At 60.9% G+C, this 22,133-nt stretch overlaps 4 protein-coding genes across 4 annotated transcripts; all 4 read left to right on the top strand.

Annotated features, from left to right (window-relative positions):
* Positions 1–814: 814 nt before the first annotated feature.
* LMJF_31_1210 (conserved hypothetical protein) lies at positions 815–15,634 on the top strand (the record flags this gene model as incomplete). The annotated part of the gene is made up of 1 exon (XM_001685054.2): positions 815–15,634. The coding sequence occupies one exon, from the start codon at positions 815–817 to the stop codon at positions 15,632–15,634; it is 14,820 nt and encodes a 4,939-aa protein (XP_001685106.1).
* Positions 15,635–16,985: 1,351 nt separating this feature from the next.
* LMJF_31_1200 (hypothetical protein) lies at positions 16,986–17,390 on the top strand (the record flags this gene model as incomplete). The annotated part of the gene is made up of 1 exon (XM_001685053.1): positions 16,986–17,390. One exon carries the CDS (start codon positions 16,986–16,988, stop codon positions 17,388–17,390), a length of 405 nt encoding a protein of 134 aa, XP_001685105.1.
* A 2,560-nt stretch (positions 17,391–19,950) lies between these two features.
* LMJF_31_1190 (hypothetical protein) lies at positions 19,951–20,343 on the top strand (the record flags this gene model as incomplete). Its single annotated transcript, XM_001685052.1, has 1 exon — positions 19,951–20,343. One exon carries the CDS (start codon positions 19,951–19,953, stop codon positions 20,341–20,343), a length of 393 nt encoding a protein of 130 aa, XP_001685104.1.
* A 1,151-nt stretch (positions 20,344–21,494) lies between these two features.
* LMJF_31_1180 (hypothetical protein) lies at positions 21,495–21,983 on the top strand (the record flags this gene model as incomplete). The annotated part of the gene is made up of 1 exon (XM_001685051.1): positions 21,495–21,983. The coding sequence occupies one exon, from the start codon at positions 21,495–21,497 to the stop codon at positions 21,981–21,983; it is 489 nt and encodes a 162-aa protein (XP_001685103.1).
* Positions 21,984–22,133: the final 150 nt, after the last annotated feature.

Raw genomic sequence — 22,133 nt, 5'->3', positions numbered from 1 at the left:
CATCTAGAAGTCTGCGCGGACGTCTAACGCTCTCCTACGGGGACCACAACGGAGCGTCTTCCAAGCGGGTACCAACACACTCGAAGAAAAAAACGTCAAGTAGTAAAGGGGAGGGCGATCACAGAGAGAGAGAGAGAGAGAGGAGGAGAGATCGACGCACGCATCGAAGTGTCTTCCAACTTGTTGCCCTTTCCTGCCCCCCCCCCTCTCCCCCGTCCCCCCACACACGCGCATACATCTTCTTCAGCCCACCTCATTACTTCAAAAGGATAAACAAAGAGGAAACAGAAAGGACAAGAACGTGAGAAAGCGAGAGAGAGAGAGAGAGGGACTTTCCTTCTCTAGGGACAGCAGCCGTGCTGTGCTCCATCGTGGTCATCCCCCTCCTTTGTGAGTTTTTCGTTGTTCATTGCTCTTTTTTTACATTTTCTGTCCGCCTTGCGTTGTGCGCCTTGGTGAGCTGTTCTTTGCTTCCTTTGCCTTTTCTTCCTCACGGCTCTCTCGCGGAAGCACCGCTCCTGTGGTTGTTATCTGCGGGGGAAGGGGCAACCGTCTGTCTCGTTGCACCGGAGCCGGAGGGGAACACCACAGGTAGAGCTGCCAGTGGTGATTGTGTTTCTGTGTTTGTGCTCTCAGAATCGGCTTTCTCTCTCGTTTTCATCCTTGACCACCTCTCACTTTCTTTTTACATGTATCTTGTGCACCAACCCTTCACCGCTCAGCAATCACCACCGGAAGACTGCGGGCCTCTTACACGCTGATACATACCTACACTCCCCCCCCCTCTTCCGCCTGCTTACACTCCACATTGAAAATGCGCATTGAGGTGAAGTTTGGCTCTGCAAAGCACGACATCGAGGTGCCAGAGGATGCGACGCTTGGCACCCTCAAGGCAGCCATCTACGATGCCACCAATGTCCTTCCTCCACTGCAGAAGTTGCTGGGCAAGCCAAACCTGCAAGCGAAGCCGGATGACACGTTGTTGTCTGCCCTGGGGGTCAAGGAGAAGACGAAGCTGATGCTCATCGGGTCGGCGGCAGCGGAGGTGGTCAAGGCCAACGCGCCGTCGGCAGAGGAGAAAAAGAAGGAGGAGGAGCGAGAGCGCCGACTGCGCAATCTGCCCTACCGATTTTGGCGCCTGCCCGCGTACGGCGGCTTTCTGGCGGACCCGTACGTGGCCGGTCGTGGCGAACCCTTGGAGGGCGGCACGACGCTCCTGACACTGCTTTGCATGGATGTCATTCTCTGCCGTCTCAATACCCTCGGCGCAGGCAGCAGGCCCAACCCGTCCGCCGCCAGCACGAAGCTGCTACAGGCGCTGGGCCAGAGGGGTGCCGCCGAAGTGTCTCATCCTTTTCTGCAGGACATCTCTGTTGATCTGCGCACCGCCATACAGCGCGCACACGGTGCTATCCGCTCCTGTTACGACTTCACGGTAGAGGCTAGCAAGGCGGTGCAGCCGGCGACCGTTCTGGAGGTGGTGGACAGGTGTGTGCATCGCATCACAAGCCTGCCGACCGGGGAGTGGACGATGATCCCATCTGGCTGGATTGGCACTCACTCGTACACCATTATGTTTCTCCTCGTCCACCGCAGGGCAGCTGAGGTGTTTGACTTTGTTGTCGTCAATCGCGGCAGCGAAGGGCAGGGCTACCACCCGCGCTGGCAGACGGCGGAGAAGATATTGAGCTGCCCCATTCTCAAGTTTCAGGACGTGTCATCGACTCGGCTGCAGGACAAAACGTTTTGGCTGCTGCTGCTGTCGCTGTGGATGCGGCGCAACGACCCGCAGAACCAGTCGGAGTTCATCCGTGCTGAGGTGTTCTACGATGTGTTGTTGCCGTGGCTGGTGGAGAAGCTGCCGGAGGGGCGACGCCACGAAGACGACGTGAACTCGAACAGGAGTGGCCAAGCCGGCTCCCTGCATCTGACGACCACCCGCTTCACCACCGAGATGATTCTGCAGATGACAGGCGGCGCAGGGGATAGCGAGCAGCAGATGTCGTCCTCGCCTGCATCGTCGACCGATTCGCCATTCACACTGTTCATCTACCGTAATGCGGCGAGCCCCATCTGCAGCTCCTCCAGCGGCATCAAATCCGTCATCACTGCCTTCTGCTATATTCTAGAGCAGTACTACCCTGCGCTGACGGCTCTTGAGAAGAAGCGCGTCAAGTACGTGCTCAAGTACGAGTTCTTTGCGCGGGCCGCCGAAGACCTCTCGCGCTACTCGCGCCGCTTTCTGACCAACTCGACTTCCGTGACACGCGCCGACAGCGTCCAGGCCGCGCCGACGGCATCCAGATCGCCGGCACCGAGCACCAAGGACGCCCAGCTGCGCGCTGCGCTTGATCGCCTCAAGGCAGCCGGCATCAACGACACGGCCGCCAACCTGTCCTTGAGCGCTGTGTGGCCGCGTCTCGCAGACAATCGGGTGTACATCAAAGACAAGCAGAACAAGATCTTGCCCGACACCGACTTCCGCGACAAGATGGTGCTGTTGTTTGTCGGGAGCCTGAGGGTCCCGAGCGGGAAGGAGACGTCGACGCTGCTGGCGGAGGCAGTCACAGTGATGAAGCAGAAGTGTGGCCCCGACGCCGTCGAGGTCATCTTCCTCAGCTGCGACGAGACGCAGGATGACTACGAGGAGCACTGCGCCCTCTTCGACTTTCCGCGTGCTACATACCCGTGTGTTGAGGTGCTCAACGCGATGGAGCTGGTCAAGGTACCGGAGCTTCTCGTCTTTCAGAGAGATGGAGAGTTGCTGCACCGGCAGGGCATCTCAGCGCTTCAGTCCGACCCTGAGGCAGCTCAATTCCCGGACGGTCCATGGAAAGGTGCGGTCCCTCTCTCTGCCACAGACGTGCAGCTGCTACGCGTTGGCGCGAGTCAGCTGGCGCACCACACGAAGAAGCGACTGGACCGCGGTCAGCCTCCAGTCGCTGGCAGTGATGCCGTGGTGCAACACGTTGTGGAGCTCGTGCACGCCGTCGAGGCAGTGGTTGACGCACTCCCGCAGGACGACGTGCAGGAGCTGATTCAGGCAGCCAGCGAGGTGCGCACCAGCACGACAGCGAGCGCCGCGAGCGTTACGGGTGGCGCATCCACAGTATCGTCATGCCCTCAGCGTACGGTGGACGCCATGGTGCAGGAGCCCATCGACGTTGCTCGCGAAGGTGTCTTCCAGAACGCTGAGCTCCTCCCCAAGGTGTCGGTCGCCGCTTACTACGGCCCAGCTTTCCAGTCGTCCGTTCCGTCCTTGCCTGACATCCATGACCTAGCCAAGGCGACAAACTACGCCGAGTTGTTCGCGCTCCTGCCGCGCGTGCGAACCGTCGTGGAGACGCTGTGGAGGCGCGCCGGCAACAGCGGCACCGCCTCTCGCGTCGCCGTACAGCTGCAGATTATCGAGTTCATCACGTGGATCTTCTCCACGCTGATCCCTGTGCCCCTGCCCGCGAGCTACACCATCGATGCCGTGCCGCAAGAGGAGCGGTGGTGTGTGTCTAGCTTCTATACCGAGGACATCATTCCACCAGCGCTGCAGCCGCCGGTGGGAGAGGGAGGTGTGGTGCCGCACCCACATGCCACCGACCCGCAACTGACGATGTTGGAGTGCGTGTACTACCTAATGCTGTCGCTGGTGAATGCCTGGCAGGCTGTAGAGACGCCGACGCGCAGCTTCGATGCGGAGCGGTGTCTCATTTCGATGGACATGCTGCTCGTCTTCGATGCCATTCTGCGGCAGGTGAAAGGCAGCGACAAGTGCCGCATGATTTCCACGCTGCTGAACACCGGTGGCGGCTGCGGCTATTTCCTTTCCACCACGCAGGGCAAGCAGAACATCGCCTTTGCATCCGTGGCAGCGGCACTGCAGCTGACTCGCCCGCATCTGCTCCCGATTCGCTCCGCCATACTGCGGTACATTGAGGAGCAGCAGAAGATGCGGCTCGGCCACGAGCTGTTCGACCTGCGGATGCCCGACAAGCTTGAGCTTTTCAAGGGCAGCCACACCGTCGACTTCCTTAAATCAGTGCTGGCCAACGCGGGGTACTCACTGGAGCAGTCCGGGGGCCTCTTTGGCGGTGGCTCGTCGGAGATGGAGAAGCTGATGGAGTGGCTCTGCAGCAACCGCTCACCGCTGGCGAAGGAGCATCCGACATTCGGGATGATGCGAGACATGACGCTGCTGGCGAAGTTTATGGGCACCATGGAGATGCGCGACGCACAGCTGCTGCACCGCCGCAAGGAGCTCGACGCACTTGCCTCGTGGCGCATCTCGTTCGAGGAGGACGCACCGGGGCGGCAGATGAGCGCCGGATGGCGAACCCGCCCAGCGCCGCCGCGGTGGGAGTGCCTGATGGTGCGTGGGCGTGACATGGACATTGCCGACATCGCCGTCAAGGGCTTTGGCGACCGCGAGGTTATGTACGGCGAGGGCCTGGCACTGCACTCGCCCATCGACGTGTCACGGATGATTGAGGTGGACCACCCCACCGAGGACGACGTGCTGCACGCAAAGGTGCTGCCGACGTTTGCCGGCACGATGAATGTGGAAGAGTCGGAGGTGCTGCTGTCATGCCTGACCGCGCCGTATGTGCGGATCCCGCTCGTCCTCGACTTCTTCGCTTCGCAGGACCGCCATACATACCTGTTTGTGTACGAAGTGCAAGAGGTGTTGCGTGCGGTGCTGTTCGAGCCGGCTGCGTACGCCTCGCCGGCCGCGCTGAGCCACGCCGATCCCCGTTCCGTTCCTATGCGGCTGAGTAAGGAGCAGCGCGAGATGGTGGAGCTGCGTCGGCTACGCGGCGACCTGAGCCAGCAAAACTACGAGGGCTGCCTTGGAACCACGTATGGGCTGCTTATGAGCGAGCTGACGCACGCGCCGACCAGCGTGCTTCGTCCGCTGCGGAGCCTCTTGGAGAGCATCACGGAGCTCGGCCCCAGCTCCGTGTACAGCAGCAATGCCTCCTACGTCCTCTATGTCGTCGGGCTGCTGTGTGATGTGCTGTCCTTTTGCCGCTTCATCGCCCACCAGCAGCGGGAGCGGCAGGCGGAGGCCTCCCGCACGGCACCGGCTGCCTCGCCAAAGACGGAAGAAAGCGACGAAGCGGCGGAGAGCCGCCGCAGCGAGGGTGCCGTGGGCGTCATACAGGAGTATCACCGCCACTTTCTGCAATTCTTTGTCGCCACAGTGCAGCCGTTGTTGTGGGCGTGGCTGGAGGAGAGTGAGGAGAACGCCGACACGCCGACGCAGTGCGTCATTCACGCCCACATGAGTCGGGTGGACCGCGCGCTATGGAAGGGGTACGACTCACTGTCGGCATCAGCGGCGTCTTATGGCGCGGGCGGTGGGCAGCATGGCAGTTCGCGGTCCGGGGTAACCAGCGCCGCGCCTGCGGAGGACCCGCATGCGCACCTGATTCGTATGCTCCGATCGTATGCGTTTGTGAGAGCACGCCACGGGTTTGGCATGGGCATGCAGCGCAGCCAGCTCGCGGCCCAGGAGGGAGACAACTTGCTCACGCCGGAGGAAAAGATGCTGCGCTTCCTGCAGGCACAGGGCTTGAACACGTCGCGCGTCTCCAAGGAGCTTCTTGAGCAGGGCAAGCAGCTTATGATGAGTGGCGGACGTCGCCGCGCTGTTTTTGTACAGATTCGCAGCCGCAACTACAACGACACGGTGCGCGTTCCGAACTTGATACACAGCGACCCGAGCAGCACGACCGAGTCGAAGCTGCTGAAGCTGCCGCCAGCTGATGTGCCGGAAAATGTACTCTTCTGCGACTTGCTAGGGGATCACCATCTGATCACGTCATTTCTGGACGAGATGACGCCGCAGCGGCGCGGCGCTGTGCTCTTGTCCATCGTTCAGTCCGTCCTCCGCGACCACACTGAGTCTGAAGGTGGTGCGCCTGCCCCAGGCACACTGCAAGACCGCAGGCGCCTTCGCCGCAGCCGCTCCACGAGCGTGTCAGCGCGCGCAAGCGCCGTGAACCTGGATACTATGATGGACGACGATGACGAGGGCCACGCCCCTCACGAGTGCTGCTCGCAGCGGGAGGAAACGCCGCTGTGGTCCATCTCGGCTCCTGGCGTCTACAAAGGGCCGGCGTCGAGCGGGCTCTTCTTCCATGCTCAGACGTGCGAGTTGTTTTGGCGCAACGACGAGCTGAAGCCCGTTCCGGACAGCATGTCGCACTTCACCGACTTTGAAAACATCTTGGGCAAGGACACCTTGCAGTGTGGCCTGGTGAGTCGCCACGAGCACCGGCACTGGGTGCATCTGGTAGGCACGCCGTACGACGTGATTGAATGGACGGCACCGCCGGACCTGTCCGATCAAGGTGTGCATCACCCGTTTGTGATTGCCGGCAACTGGCCAGCGGAGTCGGTCGAGAGCGCGCTTTTCGAGAACATCACCTACGATCGTGTCATCGCTGTAGAGGACGACAACCCGTGGCCGCAGAAGGAGGAGCGGTGGGCCGTCAACATGCTGCGAGACATTCTGCGAGCCGCGTTCCCGAACGGGATGAGGTTCTACCCTCTGGCCCCTGCGCTGTCGACGGTGGCAGCCAGCGACGCCGGCAACGAGGAGGAGGGGGAGCGACTGACGGTGCCTGCGCTGCACCACTACGAGATGCGCTTCCTCATGAACGACGCCCCCCAGTACGAAAGCGAGACCGATCGGGCAACGTGGAAGGAGGCCGTAGCCTACCGCTACCCGCAGCCGCGCATAGAAATATACAACCTCGTGCCGCACGCCCGCAAGCTGTACCGCTCGCTTGTCTACAGCACAAACCAGCACTACTGCTTGCATAGTATGGCGCTGCTGACAGGGACACGCACGCGCGAGTCGCTGGCGGTGACGGCGTTTCAGGCCGGCGAGCTGAAAAGGCGCATCTTCAACGAAAGCACGCTGGAAATCCACCGCTACAACGAGGCAATCCGTGGCCGTGAGGTGTACATTCCGGCGAGGCTGCTGCAGGGGCTGATTCCGAGTGTGCTGCTGGAGTCGTTCTTTATGTGGCAGGGCGAGGACGATGTGCTGCGCGGGTACCCGCTCTCGGAGGAGAGCGAGACTGCTGTCGTCCTGCTGGACGCCGCCGCGTCCGGCGCCGGAAAGCGCAAGCCGGCGCGGGGAGAAGTGGCGGACCACTGGTTCAACTACAGCATCGAGGTTCACCTGCACTTGGGTCGACGTGGTAGCGGCGCAGTCGATGAGGCTGCTTCATCACCGGCAACATCGTCGGCGTGTGTGGTGGTGCGCCGCAATGACAAGGGCCACTCTGCCATCGCGGAGAAGCGTGCGGCATCGCCGACTGACGTGGCGCGCACCAAGACCATGGCGGAGGCGCAGGGTGCCGCGCACCGCCTCATGCTGGAGCGCGCCACGAGCGGCGAGGGCTCGATGGAGCTGTCGACTGACGCTCTTCACGCAAACGAGGAAGACGAGAGTGGCAGTGGCCTAATACGGATCGCCGACGCCGATGTGGCGCTGCTTCACGAGGCACTTTCTCACCTCCCCAAGGGCGTGTGCATGCAGCTGCTGCGGCAGGCTCGAGGCGACATTGCGTCGGCGTTGACGTGGGCATCCTCCGCTGCCAACGCAGATGCGCTGCTCGCCATGGTGGGGAAGGATGCGAAGGCCAGCGGCGAAGAGGGTAGCAGTAAGAGGCACCAACTAGCGCAGATGGTAGCGAAGACACAGCGGGCAGTGGAGACGTGCGACTACGTGCTAGTGAACCTCTTGCATTGTCGGAATCTCTCGCATCTGCTGCAGATGCTCACGCGCATCGAGGATTGCTCTCATATTCTGGCGTGGGGCCGTCGCTGCTCCGCTGCGGGCAAGGCAAAGCGCGATGCTGCTTCAGCGGACGAAGGTACGGCACACTCGCTGCGCGTGGAGGACACGACCGACACAGGAAGTTATGTCCAAATAGAGTTAATTGAGATGCCGCGGCTGCGTGTGCGCTTCTACACAAGCACAGACGGCGCAAGCAGTCGCGCTCGACTGTTCCTGGCGGATCAGCCGGGCTGGCGCCTCGCCGAGTGGGACGACTTCCACACGGCTCGCTGTCGGCAGCTGCGGGCGCTACAAGCGCCGTTTCAGCAGTGTCTTCTCCTCTGCAACAGCACGTGCGAGGTCGCCTTCTTGTGCCCGAACCACGACTTTGCGCCCATGAAGATCAGCGACGACCCGTTCAATCCGATGCTTCTCTTTGACCGCTCGTCCTACACGTGGAGGGAGGCAGTGCCGTCCCCTTTCTACGTCTACGTCGTGCACAGCAGCAGCAGCTTCGTGATGCCACCGTCGCTGTCGGCGTCACTCTACTACGCCGTTATGCAGTGTGCGACGCAGCACTACGCAGGCGCCATGCGCACTCTCGAGTCCTGCTACACGGACAGCAGCTTCTCCACCGAGGAGGGGTATATGTTTGCGCTGTTCGAGCGTACCATGGCGGACCGCTTCCCCGACGCGTGCGCGGTGCGGCTGAAGCTGGCTCACGCGGTGCAGTACAGCTTGAACACCTACCAGTGGCCGTTGGCGACCGAGCTGTCGGATTATTTGATGACGAAGCACCACGTGGCAGAGGACTGCCGACTGTCGCGCGGTGAGGTTCTAGACCTGCTCAAGCGCTGTGCGCAGGCGACCCCGATGGTGCGCAGCCAACTAGAGCTGTATGCCGGGTTGATGAAGCTGGAACACAAGCAATCAGACAGGTCAGCGATGGTGCCGGTGGTTGTGCAAACTCCCTCGCTGGAGCGCTGCCGGTTTCCATGGGAGCGGCTGCTGCTGTATCCGTGGGAACGCATCGCCCCACAGAAGCTAAAGCGCGTCTGCTATCAGCTGCAGAGTCCAGAGATGGTCAAGAACGAAAAACTTGTCGAGTTTCTGTGGACAGATCAGCTGCTCATGGATGAGGAAGGTGGCGCAAACACGAAGAAGGGGTTTTACTTTCTCTACTGCATGAAGCGGAACACCGTGGCGCCGACGATTGGCGAGGAGCACGTCGGCGTCACCCTTTCGCAGCTGCTCGCACGCTGGTTCCAGCTGCGGCACTCTCGTTGGGGACGCGAGGAGCAGCAGGGGAGCGAGACGGAGATGGCACCGTCCTGGTGCAGCACGGTGCTGCAGCTGATGGAGATGTTCCCACACACGGACTGGCCCGCGCCGGCTGACAACGCGGAGCGCTACATCCTCGCTCGCGGCGTGTCGCTGACGGAGGAGTACGAAGCGAGCGAGCACTCCCATGGGTCGATCATCGGGGACCAGGAGACCGCGGTGCGCCGGCGGCGCGGCACCATTCCGGAGCTCTTCAACGCCATTCACCGCGTGGCGCAGAAGCACTTCAAGACGGACCACATTACCGAGGCGGTGCGCGAGGCGCGCCAGATGAGCCGGCTGCGCACACCGGCGAGCCAGAAGGTGACCGTGCTTATGAGGGACCACTTGCGTGGCCGCGTGGTGCCAGGTGACACAGGCCGCGATCAGGTAGAGTTGAATGAGGCAGACATCTCAGTCGACTACTTCCGGAATGACAACGCAAAGGACGATTCTGCCGCGGCGGCACTGCGCCGCTCTTCGCTGCAGGCCCTTTGCACCGAGCCGCTGAGCTCGCTGCAGCTGGCACAAAGTGTTATCGCTGAGGGCGAGCCAGCTGCGCCGCCGGTGTTTCCGTCGATGTCTGTGCTGCCTTTCGATCTGCGCACTCATCCCCTCTCTCGCACCCCGCTGGCGCAGAACATGCTGGATCGTCTGGAGGAGGACTCCATGCGCTTCCGCACCCAGCAGCAGGCTCAGCGGCCCCGCTACTTCCAGTGCCTCTCCAAGGACATCGTGCAGGAGCTGTTGACCACCCCAGATGCGGCGGTCGTGACAGCGTCTCTCGCGACGGCGGTGACGGTGCTGAGCGACTGTGTGCGGCAGCTGCACGCGCTGGGAGAGCAGGACGCCGACGGCGTCATGCGTTTACGCTCATCGCTGCTGTCTTTGGCGAACGATGTTCACCCAAGGTCGTCTACGGAATCCTCTCACAGCAGCAGCGGCGTCTCTGCTGCTGGCGCACAGTCGCTTGATCGCGGACGGCTGGTGCACTACCTGCAGCGAGCGGAACGCTCGCGTGTTGCCGTACCGCTCGAGTGGCTGTGTGCCGGCTTGCTGAGCACTACCCTTGAGAGCGACCTCAAGGCCGAGAACCTCTTTCACGGATCCCTTCCGCAGATACAGGCGGAGCTCATTCTTCTCATGCTGCTAAGCAACCGCATGTACTTTGCGGAGCAGGCGGCGCAGGCAGTGCAGCAGCTCCTCTTGTTCTTGGAGCTGTGCGGGCACCTTCGCGGTGTCGTGCCTCCTCACGCGGAGATGACAGCGTCTGGCAGCAAGAGCACTGTGCAGACCCGCGCGGCACGCATTCGTGAGCTGGTGCAGCACTTCTCGCTCGAGATCGATCCCTCAGTGCTCCAGCAGCTCACGGCAGCGGTGCCGATCATCACGAACGCAAGTACTGGCACAAGTGCTGCGGAGGCGACAGGTGCATCGGACACGTGCGTCCCTCTATCAGAGGACACTCGCCGGACCGTGACTAGCCGGCTGCAGCAGCTGGCGAACGCTGCTCTCGATATGCTGACGGCACGTCGCACGTACGTCCACATCCATCCTGACCTTTCCTCCTCGGCGGCGGCGTCGAGTGCTGGGGAAGCGGCAGGCAAAGCAAGCAGCAGCTCCTTCAGGGCGACCCTCGACCCCCGTTTTCTTGTCTTCGAGTTCCTTTTCAACATTCTCCTGCGTGCCCGCCAGGTGGAGATGGTGGAGTGGTTTGTGCGCAACATCCGCGAAGGCCAGTCGCGTGTACAGCAGATGATCATGGGCCAAGGTAAGACCACTGTTGTGGGACCGTTGCTGGCCCTCATCCTCGCCGATGGGCAGCAGCTCATCACACAGGTGATGCCGACAGCGCTGCTGGAGCAGACGCGTGGCATTCTGCGCCGCTGCTTCGGCGTCGTCGTGACGAAGCACATCTACACGGTGCAGTTCGACCGTAGCAATGAAGAGGGCACGAGCGATGGAGTGGAGCTGCTCTACCAGAAGCTGAAGTCTGCGGAGGAAGACTGCTCCGTGGTGATCGCCGCACCTGAATGTATCAAGTCGCTCTTCCTGAAGGGGATCGAGCAGCTGCACATGATGGAAAGCGTACCCACGGAGGACATGGAGCTGGACGAGGCGGCCGATGACCGCTACGCTACCCACATAAAGGCATTGCGTCGCAAGATGATGGAGCGGTCTGCCCTGGCGGACGCCATCACGCCGATTCTGGAATTGTGGAAGCGTGGCGTGCTGATCATGGACGAGGTCGATGTACTCCTGCACCCCCTGCGCTCAGAGCTGAACTTCCCGATCGGCCTCAAGCACCCTATCGACATGAGCGGCCCTCGTTGGCTGCTGCCTATCCACCTTTTGGATGGCATTTTTGCGAGTCAGCAGAGGAGAGCGTGCGAGGACGTGCAGCGGCAGCTGGAGTGCGGCTCATCTAGCCAGACTGCTAACTCGGTGCGCTTGGGTGGCTCATCGCTGGCCGAGATGAGGAGCGTTCAGGAGGAGAAGCGGCGGCACGCTCTGAGTGCCATCCGCAGCGTCATTCTCACCGGTTTCCGCCAGCGCGCCCTTCAACGAGAGCCGCACTTGGTCTTGCTCGACCCTAGCCACTACTACGTCGAGCAGTTGCTGCCGGTGCTCGTGCCGTGGCTGCAGCTGTGGCTGCACGAGCATCTGATGGACCACCTTCCAGAGCAGGAGCGCCAGAACTGGGCCTACGTGTCCTCGGATGCGTTTGCCGAGAAGACGAAGCCGTTCTTGCTCTCCCCGGTGAAACGCGACGACGCGGAAAGCTACGTATCGCGCGAGTTGAATGCGTGCATGCCTCACTATGGCCTGCAGCTGCTGAACCTCGCACACGATTGGCTTCATCGCTTGCTGCCGCATGTGCTCGCCAAGATCGACCGGGTCAGCTTTGGCGTGTTGCAGCCGAGCGACCTGGCCCTCAGCGGCGATGCAGCCCGGATTCCGTACAGCCGAAAGATGACGGCCGTCCCCTTCGTCGCGAAGGATGTGCCGAGCCGCAGCTCTGAGTTCGCGCATCCGGATGTGGTCATTGGGCTCACAATCCTTGCCTTCCGCTACGAGGGACTACGCCTGCAGGATGTGAGGGAGCTCGTGACGCAGCTGAAACAGGACTTTGCGCGGCAGGCGGGGCCGAAGGAGCACCGCCCGGCGGCAAAGCTGTACAAGCATTGGCTGCGTCTGAGTTCCTCGGACCGCGCGGCCGCCGCTGCGGCTACCGAGAAGACCGTGACAGATGACACCGAGGACGTACTTCGCTCCTTCGAGCGCGCCGGTGTGCCGCTGTCGCAGCTGCAGGTGACGGACAAGGCGCAGATGCAGTCGCTCTACCACCTGCTGCACGGCGTGCCGGAGGTGATCCACTACTACCTGTGCTCTACCATCTTTCCGCGAACCATGAACTTTCAGCAACTGAAGATCAGCGCCTGCGGCCACGAGCTCGGCTCCTCGATGCTATTCACAAAGAGGATAGGCTTCAGCGGGACACCGAGCAACATTCTGCCGCTGGACCTTGGCGAGTGCTTCTACGAACCTGGCAGTGACGGACGTGTGCTGTCGGTTCTCACGAACCCCGAGGTAGTCCATGCCGAGGTGCTGCCGGACAGCTGGACTCCGCTCCGGCTACTGGACCGCATCGCCGCAGCGCAGCCGCCGTACTCAGCCCTCATCGACGCTGGCGCCCTCATCACGAACATGGACAACGAGGAGGTGGCTCGCTACCTTCTGGCGCGGCTGCCAGCAGCTCTGTTCGATGGTGTCGTCTTTCTCGACAGGCGGGATCGGCAGATGATTCTGCAGCGAGACAACGGCCTCGTCATCCCGGTCTCCCAGTGCGGTGTGCCGCTGGCTCACCGCTTCACCTTCTTTGACCAGGTGCACACGACTGGCACGGATGTGAAGCAGTCGTCCACAGCAGTTGCCGTCATCACCTTTGGCAAGGATCTCGTCTTACGCGATTATGCACAGGGTGCGTATCGCATGCGTGGCATCGGCAAGGGGCAGCGGCTGTGCTTGTATCTGATCCCCGAGGTGGTCTCCCGCATTCAGGCGGCGTTGGGGTCTCGGTACCGCACTGGTGACATGCTCAAGGACGTTCCAGCGTGGCTCCTCCTCAACTCCATGAAGGTCGAGGGCCTCCAGTTCTTCAAGCTCTCCCTGCAGGAGCTGGCGAATGTGTGGCGCAAGAAGGCGATTGCGCACCTCTTGCACGATGCTCAGCACGCGAACGCACATCCAGAGCTCTTCACGGGGTGGATGCGCTGCCGTCGCTTTCACCTGCCACGACCGACAGCGGGCACCGGCGCCGCTGAAGCGGGCAAACACGCCAGCTCGGAAGAGGACGCATCTGCTGCGATCGCCGATGCGGCGCTGAAGCTCCCTTCTGTCGACCTTCTCCGCGCTGCTATTGCTGAGTTCAGGGAGGTGATCGAATACCCCGTTGCCGGAAGGATTGCCCAGACTCCCTCCTTCAGCGAGCACCTGCAGGAGATTCTGCAGGCGCGTTCGCAGGAGCTGATCGAAGGCGATGCCTTGTCGCAGGGGCTGGTGGAGCAGTTGCTTGACCGCATGCGGCGCAGCATTCAGGGCTCACAGGCGGCCGCCGAGGGAGGCAGTAGCGACCCCGCCAAGGAAGCCAGCGGCAAGGGCGCCACTGGGGCAGGGCAAGAAGGGGTGCACAATACGATGGACCTGAACGCGGAGATCGTACACGAGCAAGAGGCGGAGCAGGAGCAGGAGCAGGAGGCGGAGCAGGAAGAGCAGCGCATCTCCGCATTTTCGCGCGACGACGAGAGTCAGATTGGGTGGGCAGTGGACACGCTCCGGACCTGCGGCACGATCGCGGCAGACACGGTGCGACCCACACACGGCTGCAGCTTCTACCAGATGAACACCTTCCAGATTCGACCCAGCCAGCCGAAGCTTCAGGTGTCATCGCAGTACCTCGTGAGCGATAACTATTTCAGGCTGGACTGGCATGGCGTGGGAGAGCGGCGGCTAAAGAACGTTTTCCTTTTTCTGGAGTGGGTGCCCATCCCTGCTGCTCTTTCGGCGTCTGCATCACAAGCCGCCACCGGTGGACCGTCGTCCGAGGCGGCGACGATAGTCTGCTCCGGCCTCCTCACTCTCGCGGAGGGCGAGTCCATGCGCTGGCTCATTCATCACTCCCGCTACGTGAAGAAGAACTTCTGCCTGGCGCTGCGCTTCGCCTCGAGCGGCGCCTACATGGATGCCACCGGGCCCTTTTCGGCGGTCGTGCACCGCCAAGGCGTACAGGCACTGCACCACATGCAGTTGAGCTCGACCAGCTCGTCTGGCGGCGGCTACGATGTGAGCACGTGCGACGCGGTGGCAGACAGAGCAGTGCTGCTCTACCGGTTCCTGAACAGCGACATGTTCTATTCCACCAAGCAGCTTGCCATATTGGAGGAGGTGCTAGAAGCGATGTCGCCGTCCGACCGGCTGCACTTTTTCACGGAGTGTCTGCGGGTGCGCCGGCGCAGTCGCAACCACTGGGAGGATGCCCCAATCGCGGTGCTCTTTGTCTCCGAGGCGGAAAGGCCGTATCTGCGCCAGCTGGCTGTCGGCAAGCGCGTGCAGCAGGGGGTGGAGGACATGGCGGAGGTCGTGGTGCGTGCTGCGCGCCCGAAAGCGTCGGAGCGCGTGCGCCGCGAGGCGGAGCCGGTGCAGCGGAGCTTCGAGCGCTTCACCGTCGCTCTATCGCAGGCGCTTTCCGCGTGCGGCGCTGCCGCTGCGTTTTCGGCGGAGCGTGTGGCGGAGATGCTGGCGGAGAGCTTCCCGGCTGTCGTGAAAACGCTCAGCGTGCGGGAGGTGGCCCAGTCACTCTTCTTCCTTGTGCAGCAGAAGCGCGGCGCAGTGGGCTGCTCCGCTGCGTCCGCGCCACCCGCAGCCGCCGCCTCGGCGGACACGGCGCACTACATCTCGGCCGAGGAGCTTTTCGCTGTGATACCACCGCTGAACGCAGAGGTGCTGCGCGAACGGGTCGAGGCCGCGCACGCGCCTCACCCGTCTGCAGCTGCAGCGCAGTCCGCCAGTATCGCTGTGTGGTCGTGTGACGCATGCACATACCAGAACCCGATCGCGAGCAACATGTGCTCGATGTGCATGGCCCCGAAGCCAAAGTCTGTGAGAGAGGCAGAGGATGCGGCGATGGCGGCTGCCGTCGATGCCGCGGCCGGCGGGGCCGTGGAGGAGGATGAGGGTGACGACGACGGTGTGGACGCGCCATGGCAGTGTGAGGTGTGCACGTTTATCAACGAATCTCGCGCGAAGCCGATGTGCGAGATCTGCATGGCGCCAAACCCGCGCCCACTGAAGAAGCCAGGTGGCGGCCGTGCTGAGAGGTCTCCGTTAGGTGGCGGCTTCGAGTGCCCGGAGGGGTACTGGGTGTGCTTGGTGGAGCATGGCGGCTGCAGCAAGTTCAATCCCAATGCTTTGTTCTACTGTCAGGTGTGTGAGAAGGCGCGGCCGAATCTTGCCAGCGTTCGGTTTTGATGGGACGACGCAGGCGAAGACACGAAGCGGACAAACAAAACAAAAACAAAAAAGGCGTCGGGAGAGGCCCCCCCCTCCCCCCAGAATTTTGTTTGTCCTTTGCAGGGGATGCTTTTGTGTGTGTGTGTGTGGGGGGGGGCTGTGCTGTGATGTCGTGCCCGTACGCTGATGATGCGCTTCAGCGTGCTGCGGCCTTCCTGTGCCTTGCGTTTTCTTGCTGTGTTCCGTGCCGTCTCTGGCATGTCGTCGTTACGAGCGCACACAATGCTGCGGTGCGTCACTCCAAGACACCGGCCCTTTGATTTTGTCCTCAAATGGGACTTTCTCCTTCTCTCTCTGTGCGTGTGTGTGCTCTGGGCCTGTGCGACCATGCTGGACAGTAAGGTGGTTACGGCAATGCCCCCCTTCTTTTGTTGTTGCATCCGCCAACGGGGCGCGTCGCTGCCATGCCGATCAGGGAATGACCTGACTTGTACTGTACTGTGTGGAGGGGGCCTTCCGGGCGACGGCTCCCATGCGATCACGTGCTTTGTGTGCGACGGTTGTCTACCTCGCTTTTTGTCTCGCTCCGCGTTGGGCCGCCCGCCTCCCACCACCCACCTTTGGGCCTCTTCCTATTCTGTCTACTTCACGCCCCTTCCTCGCTGGTGTGCGAGTGGCGCCCATCGGCGCGCACGTGTGTCTTACACGCGCAACCGAATCGAGAGAGACAACAGCGCAGAGGCAAAGGGAGACGAAAAACGGGAACGCAAAAAGGGCCACGGACGTGTCGCCGCATGTGGGCTGCCACTGTGATGGCCAGCGGACGAGAATACGCTTGCAAGTCCTTTCCTGTGGTGCGATGCTGCTTTCAGTGGGCGATTTCGTTTTCCGTTCTTCAGCACCACAGCCGCCGTGCTTCCGTGAGTCGGCCACTCAAGATCTCTGATGCAGTAGACGCGCAGTGAAAGAACCTGCGACATCACGCGCCGGCCGTCTCGAGTGCGTGCTCTCTTCTCCAACAATGGTTCGCCTACCCTCTCCATGCATCGCATTCGCATATGACGCGGGTAAACACGGGATGCATCGTTGTGCTTGCCCACCCCTCGTGCCTGCTTGCAGTATCTCGACCTCACCGCCTCTCCGCCTCTTCGCCACGTGCCACGTGGGGTCGTGCAGCCACACCAAAAAGGCTCAACAAGGATTTTTCTCGTTTTTTTCTTTGCCAGCAGCTGATCGTAAAGTGCAGCAAGTGGCAACCCACACTCTCCGCCCCGCACCGCCCCGCCCTCCTCTCCTTCCACTGGCCGTTTCTCTTTCGCTTCTCAGTCGTTGTGTATACGCTGACACGCACTTTTCATAGCCACCCTTCATGTCCGACAAGGAGACCTATGTGCGCCTCTTCTACAAGGGCACCAGTCTTGTTGTGCCAATGTCGTTTGTGCTGAACGAACACCCTGGCGGTGCTGAGTACATCCTGCAGTACGCCAACCAGGATATCACGAGCGCCTTTGAGGACATGAACCACTCTACCAACGCGCACGCACTTCTCAACACCTTTGAGGAGGTTGAGGCTAAGGAGGGCGTCAGGGATATCTACAACCCGGCAGAATATCAACGCAAGATCAAGCTATCGCACAGCTACGACGAGGAGCGTCGCTGCATCACAGAGATGCGCCGGTGGCGCCGGAGAACCACGCTGATTACGGCGATGACGACATTGGCAGCGATGGGTGTTGCCGCCTACGCGCTGCGACGTCATCTGCAGCGCGCATGAAGTGGCGGATTTTATTTTTTCGCATGCTGTTCGCGTGTGGAGCAGAGGCGGCATACACCGTGTGCGAGGTGCGCTGACTCTCACGCGGGGTCCCCTACTCGTTCATCTCGGCTGCTGCTGCCGCTATGATGTGCTCTCTGCTTTCATGCCACGTGCAGCAACTGGAAAGTCGGGGTGATGTGCGACATGCCACTTGTTCTCTTTCCGCTTCGTTCATGCTTGTTGGGCCATCCCGTTTTCACTTCCGGTATCGCCCACGGCCTTATTTTGCTGCGCTTACCGGCGTGCGTTTGTGATGCTGTTGAGGACATCGCTTTTGTGGACCCCCGTTTTTTTTTCTGCTTGTCGCGCTCTTCCGTTTCTTCTCTGCCCCGCTCTGCCGCTAGTGCAGTTGCCTGTCTCACTTGTTGTTTCTTCATCCGCGTGGGCCATGCTAGTTGCCGTTCTCAAGGGGAGCGACAAGCTCGTCTTAAGAGGTTGTGCTGTGCGCAGCAGGTGTACGAGTCCGCTGCAGTTCGCTGCGAGTACACCACACATGACAGCTATTTTCTCCTCTTGCCGCGACGCGGTGCTTCCGCAAAGGAAGAGAGCCGCTCTCCCCTATAGATGTATGCCGAAGCTAAAGTCTGGGGTGCAGTGACTCCCAGATGTCACTGACACCTCCTTTCTATCGCTCACTCTTCTACTCCCTCCAACCGTTGGGGCCCTCACTCGCTGCGTATGCCTTTGTATGTGCGCACGTGCGGATATGTCTGCCTGAACAGCATCCTGGAGAAAAATATTTTTTGTATTGTTTTGCTTTCATGGTCTCACCTATCTTCTCCGTATCCACTCCCTACTACCTCTTATCACTTAGTACGATCTTTTTCAGTGCGGAGTTGGCGTGTCGTACTCGCGTGCAGGCACGTCATACACGTTCCAGATGCCTTGCCGAAACAACCGCACGAGCCTGCACCCAGGAGAAGCCGTGTTGGTGTCTGCGTGCGCTACTGTGGTTGTAATGCGCCGCGCATTCTTTGTTTTGTGAGCCGTCTTTCTCCATGTCAACGCGCGCACCCGAAAAAGAAAACGCAATGCAAGCGGCAAACATACAACGTCGGGTCTCTGTACGGTAGCACATGAAAAATGGAGAGAAGCGCATCGCAAGATGGCCTTGGCGACGTCGAATCCGACTGCCGACGGCCGGCTATATCGATCTCTAGCACACGCGCATGCGCCCTTCTCTCCCTCTTTGTGTGTTGGTTTTGGCTGCTGGAAACGGCTTTCACTTCCTCTCTCGCCGCTTCACCCCCAGAGGGCGGACGTCTGCACCTCTACTGGCGTCTCCCCACGCTCCGTGCGCTGCTCCCTCCCCCCCCTCTTCTCCCGTGTCGTGCCTGACAAGCGACTTTCTCACTTATCTTCTTTTGCGTCTCTCTCTTTTGCCGTTTTGTGTGGGCCACGGGTTCATGATGCGGCTTTACGCCCAAGGCAACCGAACACCCGTACCCTCCCCCTTCCCCCCTCCGCCACGTAGGCCACCCTTTCCCGGGGCACGCACTCCCCGCAGGCCTTCGCATCTGCTTTGATGCACATCCTGCTTCCTCCACGTTTGCATCTGTGGATTTCCTCAGTCGCTCATGTTCCCCATCACCTCCGCTATTACCCGCGACAGGATCTCCTTTGCGTGTCATCTGCAGCAACTGCCACAAAACTAGGGTGCGACAGATGCTCGGACGCAGGGCGAAATCCAGTGCACCGGCCACCGCTGTCCTAGGATCTTTCTCCTGCTTACTCTGATCACGGAAGACTCGCACAGCGACAGGGGGGGGGCTGAGAGCAGGTGGCAGTTTTGCCTCTGTGGCGCGACTGCTTCGCTGCACAGGGACAGAAACGACGACGAGCGTGATGCACTCTGTGCGCCGCCGCCGCTACCCTACTTTTTTTTTCGCTGTCCATGTGAGCGAGCAACGAAGCGGCGTGGGCCATGGCAGGACCAACACACCCGGTGGAGCATCCATCGAGGGAAGGGCGCCGAGAGGGAGCCTTGCGCCGCCCCCCTCCTCCCCCTCCCCCTCCTCCCCCCTCCTGAACGCGCTCTACACGGCGTACTGTGAACGCACGCATCTTGTCGTCCTATCTGCGCACTCTCCATGGCGCGGTGGTGTAGGCGCGCCGCTCTCGAGCTGGTGGTCTCACTCATGTGATGAAATACCCTTTGCTCTTCTCTCTGCGGATTCCGTGCACCTCTACGTTGCTTTACTCGTTACTCATCGTTCCCACGCGCCACTACTGCGTCACACTCGCACCACATTGCTGCTCTTGCCATCCTTCGACGTACGCGCGGGTCAAGTGTTCTGAATGTGCACGCGTCCAGATCTTCACACGCGCATACTCATACACGCACACTCGCCCGCGACTTTTCTTGTGTGGCTGACCATCCTTCCTTTGCTTGAAAGATCGCACAGACGCTGAGTTTCTTCTCGGTTCTCTTCGCGAAGGTCTCTCTTCGTCTTTGTGTCGCTCTCCGATACCTTTTCGACGTGCTTCTGGAACCGAGACTTCAGCAGAACTTCTCAACATGACGAGCATCGCGACACATTCTGTTGCGCCCCCTACGGCGAAGGACGGGGCGGAGGGGCCCATCTGGCACATCTATGAGGGTCGCACCTACCGCGTGCCCATGTCGTTTGTGCGCCGTCACCCAAACGGGCAGAAGCTGCTGCTGCCGTACGCGAACCGTGACATTACGCAGGCGTACCACGACGCAGGTCACTCGAAAAAGGCGATGCGCACGCTGCTGAGGTTTCTGGATGAGTCCGTTTCCATAGAAGAGCTGCAGCTGCTGTGCGAGAAGGCGTGTGAGGGGCACAGCCAATACACTTGGAACTGGTGTGTGCGGGCCGGAAGTTTGCTGAGTGTGATGGCAGTGGTGGCGGCTGTGTACATGCGCTGCAAACAGCGGTCTGCGTAGCAGAATTGCTAGTGTACGCTCCTTGCTACACGGGGTCGAAGGGAGGCAACTTTCAGCAGCTCCGTGGAGACGCTGTGTCTCCATGCCATCGACTACTTACCTTGCCCGTTTCTTCCCTTGCCCGCATACACAACTATTTCCTTCTCTGAGTGTTTTGCTTCCACCTCACCAGCCAACTACTTCATCAACGATCGCTCTCCTGCGCACAGGTTTTGTGCGTGTGAGTCTCTTTTACTTTTTTTCTTGTCTTCGCTTGTGCCAGGTACATTTTTGTGACACGAGAGGAAGAGAGAGAGAGAGCAGCTGCGACGCCGCTCTACGTGGTACACGAATGCCTGCATACACCCAGATGCAGTCAAGGAGCGAGCCACGCGCCCATTGACGTGCTTTAGTCGCCGCTGGCTGTCTCCACCTCCCTTCTCTCTCTCCCTCTCGCGCGCACGCACTCTTCCCGTACGCTCGAGTGACTGAGCAGTCTCTCCGTTTTCTTCGCTCGCGAGCTCCGTCGCGCTCCGCCTTTTCTCGTCCTCCCTTCATCGCTCGGTTTGGCTTCTCGCTGGACGTGGCCGGTGAATACCCCCCTCGAATGAGAGCTCACACACGAAACAAAAGAGGCTGCTGATCCCTTTTTTTCTTGCATTGCAGGAACGGGACTGCCGGAGGTGGCGACGCCGCCTCTGCCTGCATCCCTCGTTGCCACTGTAAGGAGTTCAGGGTGCCCATTCGCTTCTCGTGTGTGGTCACAGTCGCGCCACAAAACTCCACGTGCGCCCATCTGGCACTTTGGTCTCGCACGCGTCTGGCAGCCGCTGCGCTTCCTCGGTTTGCAGCTGGAGTGCACACAGAGACGGGCATGTGGTGGCCCCCTGCATCACTCCTCTCTTTACAGGCCTGCCGCCGCCCACGTGCACTCTGGATCGCGCTCCCTCCGTTGATCGTACATCTTGCTGATTTGTCTGCGAATGTGCCGCTGCTCACTCGAACCCCATGGCACACGTGTCGCAGAGACAGACACAGACGCACATCTAGAGCGCGCTCTATCGGTGCGCACATAATCCCCGGCCGGCAGCGCCTAACTGTTTCGTGCACCGGCGCCTTCACATGCCCACACGTCGATTTTTTAGTGTGACCGCCACCGGGACAATCACGCAATGCCAGAGAATATCCGCTACCGCTTCTTCTTCAAGGGAAAGAGCTACTTGATTCCGAAGGACTACATCGACAATGAGCACCCTGGTGGAAGCTATGAAATCATGCCCTACGTCGACAAGGACATGACGGATGCATTTGAGGACGTCGATCACTCGCTGAATGCCGTCGAAATGCTCGAGGAGTGGTTGGATGAAGAGTATGACCTTGCCATCCCGCCTGACTCGACCGCGGTGGCTTCTCCGGCGCAGGAGGGCGCAAAGACAGCGGGACCAGTCACGGAGGCGTCACCGCGAGCGGCTGCAGCTACCCCCGCAGTGCCTATAGCAGCACCAACAGTCTCGACGGCACCGGCGGCTACCGCACCAGCGACCGCTAGCGAGCCCTCGACGCCGAAACTGTTCGTGCCTGCCGTGGCCACTGCTGCCGCAGTGGCTGTTTTGATGGCGTCTATTGCACTTGTGTACGTTGGAGTCCCCAAGAGGAGGTGATGCTACGCGAGCTTGGCGGCACACTATCCCTGATGGACGATATTCACACGAGCGCGTCGCATTCCCGGGCCTCTGTAGTTGGGATGGCAGCTCCTGTGGTTCTCTCGCCCATCGCCGTATGGCGTCCACTCCGGGGTGAGATTTCACCCC

The sequence above is a fragment of the Leishmania major genome, chromosome 31 (genome assembly GCF_000002725.2).
Source record: "Leishmania major strain Friedlin complete genome, chromosome 31".
Lineage (NCBI taxonomy): Eukaryota > Euglenozoa > Kinetoplastea > Trypanosomatida > Trypanosomatidae > Leishmania > Leishmania major.
This window is presented reverse-complemented; position numbering and strand designations above follow the sequence as displayed.